General features: G+C 39.3%; 1 protein-coding gene across 7 annotated transcripts in view; it reads right to left on the bottom strand.

Annotated features, from left to right (window-relative positions):
* The window catches only part of ERC1 (ELKS/RAB6-interacting/CAST family member 1), a 297,951-nt gene that overhangs the window by 18,094 nt on the left and 263,242 nt on the right, over nucleotides 1-16,615 (bottom strand). For 4 of the 7 annotated variants that reach the window (XM_054835875.1, XM_054835882.1, XM_054835891.1 and 1 more), the window contains 2 exons: nucleotides 16,051-16,117; nucleotides 960-1,096 (listed from right to left, as the gene is read on the bottom strand). In XM_054835875.1, coding sequence (XP_054691850.1) covers nucleotides 16,091-16,117 — 27 coding nt within the window. In that variant the 3' untranslated portion in view covers nucleotides 960-1,096; nucleotides 16,051-16,090. Of the gene's footprint in view, nucleotides 1-907; nucleotides 1,097-16,050; nucleotides 16,118-16,615 lie in introns of those variants that run through there. The other 3 variants (XM_054835847.1, XM_054835865.1, XM_054835858.1) reach the window with 1 other exon arrangement.

Here is a 16,615-nt window from a genome sequence, read left to right as displayed (position 1 = left end):
TATTCCAAAACTCCTGGAAATACACTGTTGGACTTCTGAAATCAATGTGTTTGTGTGTGCATAAGCATGAGTGTATTGCATCTAGCACATTGGGTCCAAATCTTGATATAGGTACCCAGATAAGACGGCAAGCAGAAAAAATTACTGGCAGAACATACTGTAACAGAAGGTAAGGACATTGTCTTAATTTACATAAAGTGACTCAAAAATGTGCCAATTAAAATATAAATGGTTAATAAAATGACTACATTAAGTTATAAAGAGCAGCTAAAATTTCTGACAAGTAAAACATGGCAAAAGTGGTATCTTGCAGTTTGATTTCCCATGAGTGTGTAGATGAATGGCCTCAAGTACAGATAAAAGAACAGATGAAATTCCATAATAAATATTAAATGGATATGATATTGACTCCTCCTGTCAGCTGAAGAGTAGTGGATCTTTGCTACCAGTTTTCATAGAATCACAGGATGGTTTGGGTTGGAAGGGACCTCAAAGATCAGCTAGTTCCCAACCCCCCTGCCATGGGCAGGGACACCCTCCACTAGACCACGTTGCCCAAAGCCCCATCCAACCTGGCCTTGAACACTTCCAGGGACGGGGCATCCACAGCTTCTCTGGGCAAACTGTTCCAGTGTCTCACCACCTTCACAGTAAAGAATTTCTTCCCACTATCTCATCTAAATCTACCCTCTTTCAGCTTAAGACCATTACCCCTTGTCCTATCACTACATGCCATTGTAAACAGTCCCTCTCTGGCTTTCTTGTAGGCCACCTTTAGGTACTGGAAGGCTGCTATAAGGTCTCCCTGAAGGGAGCAGGTGAGTGGGCCACATTTTGGTGTGGCACATCAGTAAGACCTGCATCAACAGTTCAGGCCCTTGTTCAGAGCTTCAGACCACAAACTCACCTGCTCCTGGGTCATCTTCTGCAGCTCTTTCTCCCAAGCTGCCCGGTCATCATCCAGGTGGTAGGAAGCCGGTGGGGTGAGTCCACGCAGAATCAGGGGGTCACGGTCATGGCAGAGGGCTGTCAGATGTCCAATGTACAACTTCAATTTGCTGCGATTCTGATCAAGTTCTAAGAGGGGCTGAATTATCTGAAATAAGAGAACAGAGACAGTGAGGAACAGTCTGAGACCCAAGCAGTGGTGAAGGCAAAGATCAACCTCTAAGTTACAATCTTGTTCAGCTTCATACTGGAAGAAACCTGAACACCCTCCCCTCCCCGCTGAGTACTCCTGTGCTGTACCCAGCAACCGTCCAGCTGAAGCAGAAAGAAAACAAGTACAGTAGGGGAAGGGGATGCGGTGATGATAGCTGTCTGATTAATATAGGAAATAATGATGATATGGGTGAAAATGAAACAGTATTAAATTGAATGCGTTAACTCTACTGATTATCCAGCACTGCTTCAGTCAGCTATTTCAACTCCCTGCCTTAAGGAAAATTAATTTTTCTGATAAAAGGTGTCAGTCCACAACTATGGCAACAGCAGTGTAGATTTGAACTCGTTTTGCCAACAAACATTTCACTGTAACTTAAGTATGCAATAAATATGTTCTAAAGAGACTAGATTCAAATGATGCCAAGATGTTTGTATCTCTACTGTAGAAACTGGATAGAGGCACATCTCAACTAGAAAGTTAAGATACAGCTTTGAAAAGGCAAGGACTTTCATTTATTATGCAAGCAAGATTCTATACAACAGACTAAAAAACTAAATCAAAGAACTTTAATAAGTACTATTATATTTTGTTATACTTCACCCAATCTGAATCTAATCCTTGTTCCTCATGGCAATCCAAACTGAAGTCATCCAGTTCCCATAAAAAGTATTTGAAGAGCCTTTTTTCATTCATTTTACAAAAATATAGAGCTCAAGTGCATAAACACATACTGGGAATCCCTCACTATGCCCTGCCACAATAATACTGCTTCACATTGTTCTAGGTGTTTGCGGGCATATATTCAAAACTGCAGTAATACAAAACTGTAAGGTTTATGGCTGATGAAAAATCAAGGAAGAATCGGGCTCTGTACCTCCACACCGTAAAACAAGGTGCTGAAGCTACAGGCACTGATGTGCACCAGCTAGGAGAGCTGGAAAGCCTTGCCACGACACTGGCCGCTTGTCGTCGTGTTCCCAGGCAAGGGCTGCACCTGCTGTTTGTTAGCGGGCCGGGGATATCTTTTCAATAGGACACCTCTGACCCTGCTAACGAATAAGGAGTGAGATAATCTCCGAGTCAACAGGAACAGGGTGCTGGCACTATTTTCAACAAAGACCCTGGCATCGACCCCTTTTAATAAGGCTGTCAGGGCTCACTTATTTTGCTTCTAACACTGTTCTACATGGATTAATTTCTGTAGAGTGAGAGGATCTGAGAGCGAGGGCTAAGCAGCTAACTAATGTCAAGCTCCTCGTCCTGTGGAGCGTAGCTGCGCTCAGCAGCCTACACCAGAACATCAAGGTGGCAGCTGCTACGAAAAGCCACAGTGACACGGCAGCCGTGGTAGAGGAGACAGACAAGAAACCTGCAGAGAGAGTGAGCTCACACGCTTTGTTAAAAACCTTACTGCTACGTGCAGCCTCGGGGCAACATCTGTTTACAGATACATACACATATAAAAATATGGTTTGATGTATCAAGATTGCAAACTGCAGCAGGGCAGAATACTCTGCTCTCTTGCAGGGCCATAGGAAGGGATATTTTAGTAGCATCAAGACAGTTACATTTCTCTTCCATCATCCAGCACAACTGTATTTAGCCAATTATACCCATCAGCTTTGGTTGTTTTGCTGAATTTATACTATTTACCCCAATTTCTCATAATTTGGGTTACCCAGATTATGATCTGAAAGTGTATTGCCTGTGCAAGTGAAAAAAAAGTGATGCTTCTAATTTAACCGATGTCTTTCCTATCGTTCTTACTATTCAGTTTGTCTACAGAGGGTAGAGTGATGGAATATCACATCTTAAAAAAAATACTGTTTTATAAAAATGTGAAAATTAAGTCAATGTCTAATAACTAGCTGTCCAATCAATTAGTAGCTGCCTTGTATTCTTTTTCAGATACCACAGGCTACTGAATATCCATCAGATGTGCAGATTTCAGTCTGAAAAGAGTCCGACTTGCTCACCTTCCCAGCTGTTCTCTGTGAACAGAAACTCCCCCCGATAAAGAGAAAGCAGAGCTATCTAGCAAGTATAGATGGAAGATTTTCATACAACAGTCAAATTTGATTGCTCAGAGACAAGTCCCCTTCTGATGCACATTCCTCCTGTACCCTTCCCCCCTTACCCCGCACTGGAAAGAGGCCAAATGAGGCGTGTGAAAGTTCTTAACTAGCAGCCCTCCCAAAGCTGTTCGCAGAGCAATCATTCCTCTCACTTGGGATCCATTAGATGCTGCCAGTCAACTCGGAAATGCCCTTATATCTGCGTTCCTGCCATATCTAATTTGAACTAGCCACTTAGCAAGAGGCACTGTGCTTCCCACACAGCAGAGCTGCCACTGCCTTATCTCAAGAGGGTGTAAGAGCATTTGCTAAGTGGAAAGGCAGGCCAGTGCTGGATTCATAAACCACATCGTGTTCTCATGATCAGCCCAGAGCTGTAGAGCTTTCTAGGAAAACAACGGGTAAACAGACCAAACCCGGGAATATCTTCTAAAGCAGACAATCTTCATTAATTGCCCTGATAGGTTTAGATCATCCTCATCAATGCATGGAATGAAGTCTGCTTAATGTACCCTCAAGTTCAGAATATTGTTAATGGCCAGCTAAGTTTGACAAGGTGTTTCACTAAAAAAGGCAATCATTACAACGCTGAAGTAGAAACATGAAATGCCTGACAAATCTCTGATACAAACACAAACCATCTCTACCAACTGATAAAGACATTTGGGAACAGATTTCAGAACAAATTCAACTGAGAAACAACATGTTCAGGGGTTTTTTTTGAGATTTGGTGATTTTGTTTTGTCTTTGAGCGTGAAAGATGGGAATCTAATTGTAGTTTTTCAAGTCGTTGGGGCAAAAACATGCTTTAGAATGAAATTAATACTGCTTCTTCAGTGATAGTGCTGCTGTTGCTGTACAACGGTCAGCTGAAGTAGGAGTAATTGTATTTAAAAGTTTTTGATAAGAGTCTGCATTTAAATACATGTATATGATGCATAGATAAGAAAAGGTACTTGTAACTGAATGTGGTTGGAGAGACTTATTTAAATGTTTGGTCACTTTTACTGTGAAAGATGAATCCACCTCCCCTACAGAGACTGTGGTGTCTAAAAGTTTGTCTGAGCAGTGTCTAATGTAAATACACAAAACCACGTAGGTGGTTATATGAAAAAGAAAACCAGCAAATGGGTGGTATAAGTGCAGCAGTGTCGAACCGAGACAAATGCGATATTGACTATCCATAGACGTCTGCAGAGTAAAGTATGGTTTTAATCAACGTGTAATAGGACTCACGCACCACAACCACCAGCTTTAAATTATGTGTTCTCCAGGCAGAAGGGCTAATGACCTGGTCACCTCTCTCTCTGCTCACACTCCCTTCTTCTCTGAAGGAAGCAACCACTTCTCTTTTGCGGAACCAAGTAATTAACTTTATTTAGTTAATTTCAGAGAATACCTTCTAAATGTCTACTTAGCGATAAATCTGCAGCTCCCATTTTGAAGAAAGTCTTATATGCATCCCTAAAAGCTTGTCTGGTTTTCCAGTTACATCAGTTGACTTGCAAAAGTTATCTCCTTACACAACTTGTCTTACTCAGAATCATGCATCAACATGCATGCTGATCGTAGATCAACAGCAGTAATCTTTTTCTTATAGATACATGCCTATGATTTCTCTGGGCAAGCAAAAAAAAAAGGAGAAAATAGCATCTGCTCGACACAGCAATGCCAACACAAAGTGCCATACGTACACTTGGCACTGCCACGACTGCTGTCACACTCCCCTATTAGCTTGGCTACCCTGCTTGCACATACGCTGCATGTATATATTCACTACAGAATGCTAAAAGGCAGAGTAATGCAGGTAAGTGGTCTTCATTTTGCAGTCAAATAATTCAGTAGATCTTTCTCAACTTACCCATAAATCTTTAAATATTTGAGAAAAATTCCTGGAAGAACAGTTGTATCAGGAAGAAAATAAAATAGAATTGACAAGTAATCAAAGAAATAATGTGAGGTCAAAATTTCACTGTTCTTGTATCAGAACTGTTAGAAAGAAGTGTAGATGGAATGAATCTGAAAGTTTCTGAGGAATTAACTAATTTGAGAAATGCTCTAGCTTGCTAGCCTGGTCTATGGACTTTGAGTGTTCCTTGTAGATCCTGTAAAGGCACAAAAAAAAAAAAAAAAGGAATTCTGAAAAAACCACAAAACATCAGTAAAGACCCCCTCAAAACTTCAGACTGGACATAACAAAAATGCATTGAAAACAAGTTAAATGGAGGTAGCCCTTCATCTCCTATCAATCACATTTTTCATGTGAGTGCGGGAAATTTATTTTCAAACTTTGTTACATGCAGATGCAACTGTGCTACCCAACAAAACCTACTTCCCAAACTACCATTACATAGGGGAAGATTGGCTCAAAGTCTGGGTAAATACATACGTTTGTTAAGGAGAAATTATTCCAAGGAGGACCTGACACATCTAACAAAAGATGGAATGGATCATGGTGGGTCCTCCGATGCCTCCCTGTATCTGCGTTTTATTATAGATATTACCAGATGAGAAAATTTTGCCTATGTAGCAAAATATCTTCTATTGGGAGATATGGAAATAAACTAAGATACCAAATGATACAGTCTGGAAGTATTTGCATGGCAAATTGAATTACGCCTTCTTGCTCAGACCATTTGTGTTTGGCAACAAACGCAAGGGTTCAACTACAATCATCTCGTAACCATTGAATGCAATGGAGTTTTATGAGGCATGAATTTGGCTCAGAAAGTGCAAAGCTTTCCCAAATTCAGAACAATTTATCACTGATGTCTTCCCTTCATTATTTTAAATGGAAACAGAAGAAAGTTCTCAAAAAGACACTGCCTGACCTCAGTTCAGTTCAGCTCAGTTCAGTGCTGCAGAGATACTTGGTTTCTTCAGAAGACCACAAGACCAAAAGTGCAGGGACAGGCTCAGTTTTCTTTAGATTTGTTTTAAATACAAAAAAATGGATTTAAATCTAACCTTCATCATTTTCTCCTCATAAAACAAAACAAAACAAAACAACATGTGTGAGGAGCTGAAAGAGATTCTGGCTATTTTGACAGAGCTGCCTTACTCAGTTCATTTCTGACAGAATCAATTAGGAAATCATTTTTATACAGCAAATTCTTTTTGAAATTTTTATACACCATGAACAAATCCCATGGATTAATGATTTCCAGAGTTCACCCTCTTCACCTTGGGAAAAATCCAGACCAGAAAAAAAGAGCAGAGAAAACACAAAACAGAGAAAGTAGTTTTGTCATTAGTTCCCTCTGTTTAAATAAAATCTTTTCCCCATAATATAGGTGAAGCAAAGAATTGCAGTGGGTTGGTAGGATTCCTAAAGCACTGAAAATGAGCGAGCAGTTCAAAAATATTTTTCTACATAACAAATCCAGAAGTGCTTTTTCATGACGTTGGCAACTTTTGCTTACATGGGCTGTGGAGCAAAAGCTTGCGGGGAGCCATGTGTGGAACAGCAGGGACTACTGTAGATCAGAACCGAAATACACTGGCGGGACTGAGAGAAGCTTGTAACCAGGCCATCGGGGAATACGAACATTCAGGAATGAGGTACCATGGCACAGCTGAAGAGGGTGTCTACATACAGCTAATCCACTTTGAATTTTACCTGTTTCATCAGTCCCTTACTTCCAAAAGCAAGAGCATTCACCCAAACCCTCACCCCTAAATATAACTAATTGCAATGTACACACACCACATCTCGTCCTCCTGTAACAGTCCATATGGCTCTTTCATAGCTGAGGCAGAGGAGAGAAATGTGTGGCTTAATTGCAAGAAGAGATCAGAACATAGAAATTCAAATGCTGGTTTTATGTGTCTAAGTTTTCTTTTGTCTTCAAAATTTCTTGGGAATCTAGCAACCCAGCAGCTTAGCCGCGGGGCAAAACAGGATGGGTAAAGTAGGGTGAGATCTGCAGAGAATCTAAAATCTTCTACTTCAATATATTATAACGTCCTTCATTCAAGAATTTCATTCCTGTAAGTTGTGTTAATTATCACGTTAAAATTTTGAATAATAAATTAAATTACAGAACGCTGTGAAACTGGGTAGTAAGACTCACAATCTTGACAATTAGAACATCATCAAGGAAAAAAAAAGTATTCCCACAGCAAGTGAAAATAGTTTAACAACTGCTTGCAGCTTGTACGTGACACTATGGATTTAAATAGCATCCTCCTGATCAAACTTTTGTAGGTGTAATTAAGCAAGTTTTCATTTCACAGAATTCATTAGATTCTATGCTGATTCCTTCTCTACAAGAACATAGCGGCTTGAGAGTAAGTAAGAACAACCTGTTTGTATTTTTAATCCATGCAAGCTTTCTAGCACTTGTTATCTATCTAACAGTGAACAAGAAAGCACACACATTCCTTGCTGTACTGTATTTTGTCTATTGCTTCTTCCTACAAGGGATAAAAGGAAACAGTGGCTAATACGCTTTTGTTTGAAAGCTGAACATTGCAGTGCACACTCTGGGAGAGTGTGTCCATGGGAATGCTTATGTATCAGTGACTGCATTCTTCTGCCTCCCTGCTGTCTGTTCCATTGCTAATGGAAAACAGAAGGTATTTCTTAAGTAGTCTACCAGAGAACACAATCAGTGCTTTTCCTGTTCAGATGAACTATAACCTCCCCGTCTGCAGGTGATATGAATCTTTCTCTCATCCCTCTCTAACACAAGATCTTCATTCTGCTCTTCTAGCTCTCTACCTGCTCCATGACACTTTCAAAGCCAAGCCACATGAAGCCACCAAAGACCAGTTAATCCATCTTTAGGAATTCTTTTCAGAGTTGTTTGCTCTACATTCAAATGTAAAATCCCATTAATAAATATACCTATTTATACAGATATGTATATAGTAATTCTTACTATATATATATATTTTAATTCTTATCTATAAGTTAGATTAAATAAACAGATGTAGATGGATTGCCTGTGGTGAGCCTACTACGAGTTGGAACTGTAACTCCTGGCATCTTCATCAGTAATTATGAACTTTACCAGCCAGGAAAATATAGCGTCTAGATTGGCTACATGCCCCTATCAGTTTTTGTTTTAGTCATATTTCTCTTGAGCTTATTTTCATAGTTAATATGTTGGAAAGCAGGTTTGGGCTTGATTCTTTCTCTAACATTGTTCACCGCACCCCGTCCCCAGTTTCCTTCCTCCTAACTTACAACTCAAAGGTGCTGGCAGCAACATCCCCAGCCTGGCTGCAGCTCTTCCACTTCTGCCTCTATCCTGCCTGTGAGTGCCAGAGCTCAGCTCCGCTTTTCTTTAGGTCGCCAACAGCATATTCACAGTTTGCAGAAGCTGCTGGCCTTGCATTGTGGCATTCTGGTGTGTGGATGGGTGCTCTAAGAAATGTAAATGGCAGAGTAACTGGGAGATAGTACAGACTATCACACAAGCTGTAAGTGACAGCTCTCCTGGAAGTGACTAGAAACAAAAATGTTTGAGTACAGAATTCCTACTTGCTCCAAAGACCAAGCCACTAGTAGAAGATCATATTCAGCTGCAAATCAAAAAAGAAAATAAGACACAGACCTGGAATAATCTCATTTAGTAGAAATGAATGATGGCCTTTTTGCAATTGTTTTGCTGAAAAGCACAAATCTCTACAAAAAGAAACCAGCCATCTGTTTTGAATGTTTGAGAATATAAGCATCTACTCGTGTTCTTCTTTGATCTGTAAGAATAATAGGAAGACAGTGATACAATCCAGTTACACCTCCGTTGTGAGTGCTTAATTCATCCCAGAGCTGCAGATTACAAAATTCCATCTGGAAATCTTAGTCTTATCATTCTGGGATCAGAAAGATGATGAACAGTGTATCAAGATCAGCTCTTTTGTGCTCATAGATATAACATTCTTGGGCAGAGAATATAGTCTTCAAAAATAAAATAGTAAGACAGCGAAATAGTACCGTTTTTTAAAAAAAACAAGCTAGCAAAAGAACTGTTCCCAGAAACAGGGAAAGGATGAGGAGCAGAAGTTCCCATCATGTTAAGGGCAGCATTTTTCTCTTGGTTGGCCCATCCCAACCTAACAGTACTCTTTACTTACTGGGTAAAAGATGACATGCCAATACGGGTATAGAATAAAAGAGAAGGTGGAAAGGCATGGTTTCCAAATTGGAATGGTAGAAGATTAATCATAAAACAAAACATTAAGTTTGGTATCAGCGTTAGGGAAGTTGTTCACTCCCCCATAACAGGATTGTTACTTAGACTAAAGTGAGAAGGCTTTCCATTATTCAGAGTTATTACAGCCAAAGGAGAAAAGGTTATTCTCTGAAGAAAGGCAAAGCTTGAAAAGGCTTGTAAGGAAGAGATAATTGTATGACAGCTAACCCAGGATTTTGAATTGTTTTTCCTCAGAGCAGTAATTGCCAGTCCATGAACTCTTTGCATCTCCTTGCCTGGGCCTGACAGCACAGGAGTCTTTGAGTTTCATAATCAATGATGACACCCACATAAGCAGGGTCCCAGAAAAGCAGGGACGGAAGGCAGGCCCTGTGATTAACCACGACAACTGTATTCAAAGTGCTGCCTTCGTAACGATTAATTAGTTACATCACCTTATTTGAGCGCATCACATTAGGGTTCTTACTAAAGGGTTGCCCATCTGGAAGATGCGAGTGAGGAGCCTTGGCTGTCACCAGTATGACAAAACAAATCTGCCATCTTATCTCTCAGTCAAGCCTAGTGATAATGTTTAAATAAAGTAAGATTATTTCATATAGCTGCCTTCAAATTTTGCACAGGGTATGCCTCTAAGGCAAGCATAAGAAACATTCTTCCACAGTTTCTTTACACATATGAATGAAGAACTGTAATGGACATATTATAACAGATTATTACATATTACACAGTTAATTTGTAGACTTTTAGAGAGAGGAAGAAATAACCATTCAGAGGACCAAAAAAAAGATGACAATGAAGAAGAGGCAGCGGTCTAAAGAGCTTTGCTCAGCAAGCTGGAATGGCAGCTCCTTGAAATGTTTAACATATGGGTTATCTTCCCTTTTTTGGGAAGGAATAGGATCTTGGAAGGAAAAGTAAGAAGTATTAATAAATTGACTCAAATACAAATCTAACATAATTTTGGGAACAAATTCAAAATGAGGTATTAGAATCACCATCATGTCACTGTAACAACACTATTTTAGAATACTGTGTAATAATATTACCTAGCACTTATATAGCACTTTTCCCAAGCAGAACTTCCACTTGACAAAAACTTCAGCTCATTTTACAATTAGAGAATTTGAGACAGGAAGAAAGAGAACAAGTAAGTGGTTGGAGACGATGCCGGGAAAGAATTTATCTTCTGAATCGTGGTCTAGTACTGTGTCCAGTAAATTACATTGTAATATGAGTCAGACACGAAAGCTTGGTGCTTTTGACCATTCTGCATGATCTAACAGCTAAAAAGACCATACTGAAAATAAATTTATTTGAAAGGTTTATGAGGTCACAATGTAATAAGTGACAATGCTGAGAACCTAAAAGTAGGATAGTAGGACGAGCAGCTCTCTACATGCTGCAAGCATAAAATGTGTCTCGTGAAGAGAAAGATCACATTTATACGCTGAATGAATGCCTGTGTAATAATTTGAAAATGGAAGTCATCATGAATAAGATAGTTACTTTGCTAAAAGAAATCAGTATATTAATCTGAGCACCAAATAATGCAGAAAAAAATCAATATTCTCAAACTTCCCGAAGTATACACACTTTTAGTTCTGTAGTGATCTCAATGAAAAGTTCATGAGATTTGACAGCTGTGGCAAAGGCTAAATTAAGTCCCAAGATATTCTGCCCTATCTCCTTCAATGTCATTATTTCTATCCCTCTTACTCTACCATCATAGCAGTCAGAGTTCTTCAGACTACGACCTGTTGCCTGTCATCTACTTCTGCCACTTTCCTCAAGGTGTCCACTGGTTGTGCATTTCCTTTTAGCTGTAAGATGGAAATAAATAAATGCCTCCTCCAAAACAAACAAAAAGGAAATTGTGAATGCTCCTCCTGGCATTCCTAGGGGTGAGACAGAATTGCTCTGCAGACACGAGTTAGAGACACATGGCTTACAACCTTAAGCATTGAGCTAGTTTTTGCATGTGTGTACTAGTATCAACTTCTCTATGAGATTTAGCTGTTTCTATCATTCTTACTTCAACCATTTTAATACCTTTGTCCTAATAAATAGAATACAAAAAAGTAATTCAAGCTCCATTACCCTTTAATAATCACAAATGGCTGTTTAGAATGAGTCTGCTTTCAGAAACGAATATATTCATTAAAGATGTGCTTTACAATATTATGAGCTCTTGATTAAAAACCATAGTTAAAAAATTCAGACTGAATTCATTAAACATTATTCATATTGATGATTTTCCCTCTATTTCAGTTCTTAGGTTTAGATGACTCTTGTCTACAGAAAAACTCTTGGTAAAGTCAAATGACAATATTAAAAATGTAGCCTTTGGTACACAACAAATACGTGTAATCTGGTGATACTGTGAATTATAATTTATACTGCTTTTGACAATGAGTCTATGAGATTTACTTGAATGGATTGTTGTTCAGTTCTTAAAAATTATTCAGGAGACATCACCTTTTAAATCTTAAGAGATGTGTTAAATTATGCTAGTGTCTTCAGCAGTCAACTCGCAATACTTACTGCTTCTGTGTTAAAATTTGTCAAACTCAAGTATTAAAGAAAAACGTCACAGCTAAGAGGCTTTTTGTCTTGCATTATTTTGAAGGTAACAGGACCTTGTCAATACTTTCATCATCTGGAAAAATCCCCATTTTTATGCACTCCAGTTCAATGCTAGCTCTTTGACCATTCCACTGTTCCTCTAATAAGCATAAAATTCATTTTCAGATTTTGTTCCTGGAATTCAAGCACAGCAAAGGCAAATGTTTTGCTCCTTAGCAGGCATATCTGTGACTTCAGGATTTGTTGCCAACCGTTAATAGAAAATGCTTCTACAGAATGAGTTCAAAAAGCTCATCTGTGACAGCATCTACTAGGCTCCAACTCATACTGCAAGCCAGAACCATGTAAGATGGGAAGAAAAATGCTCTGCAACAGCACGCATACTTAAAAACGCACATACAGTACGTATAAATTGCATACCAGGATAAATCATAGAATCATAGAATCATAGAATGGTTTGGGTTGGAAGAAACCTCAAAGACCATCCAGTTCCAACCCCCCTGCCATGGGCAGGGACACCCTCCACTAGACTATGTTGCCCAAAGCCTCATCCAACCTGGTCTTAAACACTTCCAGGGACGGGGCATCCACAACTTCTCTGGGTAACCTGTTCCAGTGCCTCACCACCCTCACAGTAAAGAATTTCTTCCTAATATATCATCTAAATTTACCCTCCTCCAGCTTAAGGCCATTATACCTCGTCCTACCACTGCCTGCCCCTGTAAACAGTTCCTCACCATCTTCCTGTAGGCCCCTTCAGGTACTGGAAGGAGCCTTCTCTTCTCCAGGCTGAACCATCCCAACTCTCTCAGCCTGTCCTCATAGGAGAGGTGCTCCAGCCCTCTGATCAGCTTCGTGGCCCTCCTCTGGACTCGCTCCAACAACTCCATGTCTCTCCTGTACCGGGGCCCCAGAGCTGGATGCAGTGCTCCAGGTGGGGTCTCACAAGAGTGCAGTAGAGGGGCAGGATCACCTCCCAGTCTCTCAGTTCTCAGAGTTTCAGTTTTGCTTTTCCCCTGTTCTTGCCCATAGCACTTTCGTTCTGTCCTCGCTTTTCCCTGTGCCCTTTAATTTGACTTTCACTCTTCCAACAGTTTTTTGTGGTCCTATGCCCACTACACCTGTTCAACAAAAGCAGTTCTCCTCATTTCTGATGGCAGAGGTGATGCAAGCAGATTTCTGAACCACACCCACACTTCTCACATGGTAGGTAGCATGGCTGTGCTTCATGAGAAAACTAGATTAATTCAGCAGCTTGGTAAGTTTATGTATGGAAGCTTTCCTTCTTATTTCCTCCATATAGCACATACACGGTACATATTTACAAGATACACACGCATACACACATATCCTTTTGTATGTATTAGATATCATAAAGTGTAAATTCATATTATTTTTTATAAAAGTGAATAATAACTAATATAAGCCATTGGTCTGACCATTTTAGTACTTGAGAAAGACAAAGGGGCATCCTCATGAGAAAGCACATTGGAATACGCTTGGATATAGAGGAGGATAGAGCTCCATCTGGGGAATAAATGGAGTCATAAGAAAGTCAGACTGCAAGGAAACAAGCCTAGAGAAAAAGGCTAGGAAAGACTATTTCAGGATGAAAGATGGTTATTTATGTTGAACTGTAAACTGAGATGTAAACTACCATTCTCTGAAACTACAGGAAGAGCGCATGTTTAGAAACAGCGCTCCATTTCAGGGGAGCTATATCTGATAATACTGTCACGTACAGAACTGGCATAATTAAATATTAACATTTCCAGTCAATTCCAGAATGCTGGAGGGGAAAAGCCTTAAACCCCAAAACATAAAAATAAAATACTGTAGTTTGCTATTGTACATATTTTGGTGGTCTCCATTTTATCTTCAGTATTGACCAGAGGTGATTACATCCTCACACCTAAAGGAACTTTAAAAAACAAAGTTATCGCCAAGTCCCATGCTATCAGTCACCTTTTTATCATCATAATATATAAGTTTAATTTAACATATGTAGGTTAGAGACTCCATGACTTACAATATCTTTGCTTTTACAAAGAGAATAAGGACGTTTTCTTTGAATGTAAGCGGAATATCATGCTAATAACATGTACTTTGTTGGGAATAACTGGCTTGGGAGGCATCAATCACATTTATGCTTTCCCTGTTGATGTATGCAAGACAGTCTTGAGGCTGACATATTTCTCAGATGAGATGCATGTAAGGCAAGGATGCTGGCTGCTTCATTTTTTTGACTAGGATATTCTGTACTATGCTTTCCTGAGGAAAATGCCTCAAGTACAAAGTGGAGAGATATGCTGTATTTAATGTGAACCACCCATTAATTCAGTAAACTAGGAGAAACCATACTCTTAGCACAGCTGCAGTCACAAATGTATCAGCAGATGGGAGAGGGAAAGAGAAAGATCTTTCTATCAGTGTTTTCTACACAACCTCCATGTTTGCTCTAGAAGGAAAATCAGAATTATTCCTACCTTCTTAGTGAGCGTCTTCTTCCTTTTCATCACTTACTTACCTGATCTTTCCTGTTTAATTGCCATGCTTCAGCGGATCTTTACAAGCATTGCCTCTAAAACTTTTAACATCATATACTAACACACAACCGTTGTAAGAGTGGTGATAGAAAAAGAATGTGAAATCAACAGTGAGTGCAAAGTAATGAAGCGCTTTATCAATTTTTCTACTAAAGAGATTTTCTCAGTTCAAACCCCAAGGCATGAAATTCAAGTTTGACACTGCCACAGTTGGATTAAATTTTTCAGATGGTTGACTTGAAAAGAGGGATCTGATCTATACAGTCAGTCAGACATGTAAGTCTGCAGTTAATTGAGCAAGTGTGAAGAGATGAGAGAGTAGCTTGTTCTTTCATTAATGTTTTAAAAATCTAGTATCAAGTAATAATTTTAAGAAATGCAAGGGACCAAAATTTCCACAGAAACTTCGGAAGAGTTTTCTTTCAAATAATTGATATGGAAAAGAAAAATCTGAGAAAACCTGAAAAATCTCATGTGAAATATTTTTTCTTAAAAGGATAATGAAGAAAGAAAAATTTTTAATATACATTTTTAAAAGACTGTCATCGCACCTCAATCCTTTAAAGTATTTTAAGTACTTCAAATAAATTTATTCTGCTTTAAAACTGATACTACAAGGCATAAATGAATCCTATGTACTGTAGCCTAGTAGTCGATATCTGACTTTTGTAGCTCTATATTGATGCTCCGGGTTAGTAAAGGATGTTTTCTTCTTTCCTAGAGAACAGGCATGAGAAGGGTTCTGTCCCGTGTACTGCCTTCTCTTCTGGAAATGGGGGTTATTGTGGAGACAATTTGACAGCAGAAAAGAGAAAATTGTGGGCGCAGACATAGAGAAACAAAATGTACTTTCAATGACAAATAGCTACAAATTTTTCTCCCATTGTTTTGAGAGAATGAGGGAAATGGAAGGGAGAGGGGAAGGTTAAGGGGATATTCCTCTTTGCTATCAAATTTACAGAAAATTTGTATTCCTGGTCCATATCAAGAAACATCTATTCTGAGCTGATAAATATCTGTGACTAGTTAGGTCAGCATGCATGGCAGCAATCTCAGCAGCAAACGTCAACATGCTTAAAACCTTCAGGAGGAACATTATCTTCAGGAGGAACATTATCTCTGAACAAATTCTTTACTAACCAGAATTGAAAAAGCATACATAGATTTGGCTACAGTGCAAATTGCTTTGAAAAAGAATCTGACTGAAAACATTTCCTCCATGAAGTCAATGATAAATGATATGAGAGACATTTCCTGTTCTCTCATACACATTAAGAGTTTGTTTTGCATAGAAACTCAATTACATGCCCTGGAAAGTTCTCCCCACAATATCATGAAACAATGACATGATGATTAGAAGAAAATCACAAACTACACAGAATCACACGAGAAACACCCTCATGCAGAGACTACGGAAGCAAGGGGGAAGGAGCATAACCAGGTTTCACAAAGCACACGGGAGCGAGATGCGTGAGTGACTGCTGGAAACTTTACTATTGGCAAGAAAAGTTGATTCTCACCGTTCTGAACAAAATGGCTGCACTAAGAGCATCTGACTGGTTATGCCCAAATACCCTCCTCCTCATCCTAGCGGTGCAGGGTTGGCAATGGGAGAAAAGCCCCAGAGCAGCATGGGAACGAAATAAAGAGTTGGTTAGTATTTAAAGCACATATATAAGTACAAATAGTTGTAAAAAGTGTTTAATTCCTCATGTAACATTCAGAGCCACTTTGAAGTACAGCATGCTTTGCTCTCTTGTAGGTTCTGTCAGCTTTTAAAATGCCCCTATGCAAAGGGAAAGTGCAATCAGACCCTTCTCCTCCCTGCTGCCCTCTCCCGTAAGGTCTTTGCAAGAACTTCCATAAATGTTTAAGTTCTATCTTTTCTTTAAATTTTATCTTTTCATTTCATCCGTGAATGCCACGCCGCATTCATTTGCAAGCATGTACTAACTAATGTTACATTCTGGAAATGGCTTCATATAGACTGGCGGTGTAGAAACAACAGATATTCTAACATGTCCTCCAAATCGAGATTAGGAAAGTAATTTAATTTGCAGTGTTAACAATTCTACTCTCCCGAAG

The sequence above is a fragment of the Grus americana genome, chromosome 1 (assembly GCF_028858705.1).
Source record: "Grus americana isolate bGruAme1 chromosome 1, bGruAme1.mat, whole genome shotgun sequence".
NCBI lineage: Eukaryota > Metazoa > Chordata > Aves > Gruiformes > Gruidae > Grus > Grus americana.
This window is presented reverse-complemented; position numbering and strand designations above follow the sequence as displayed.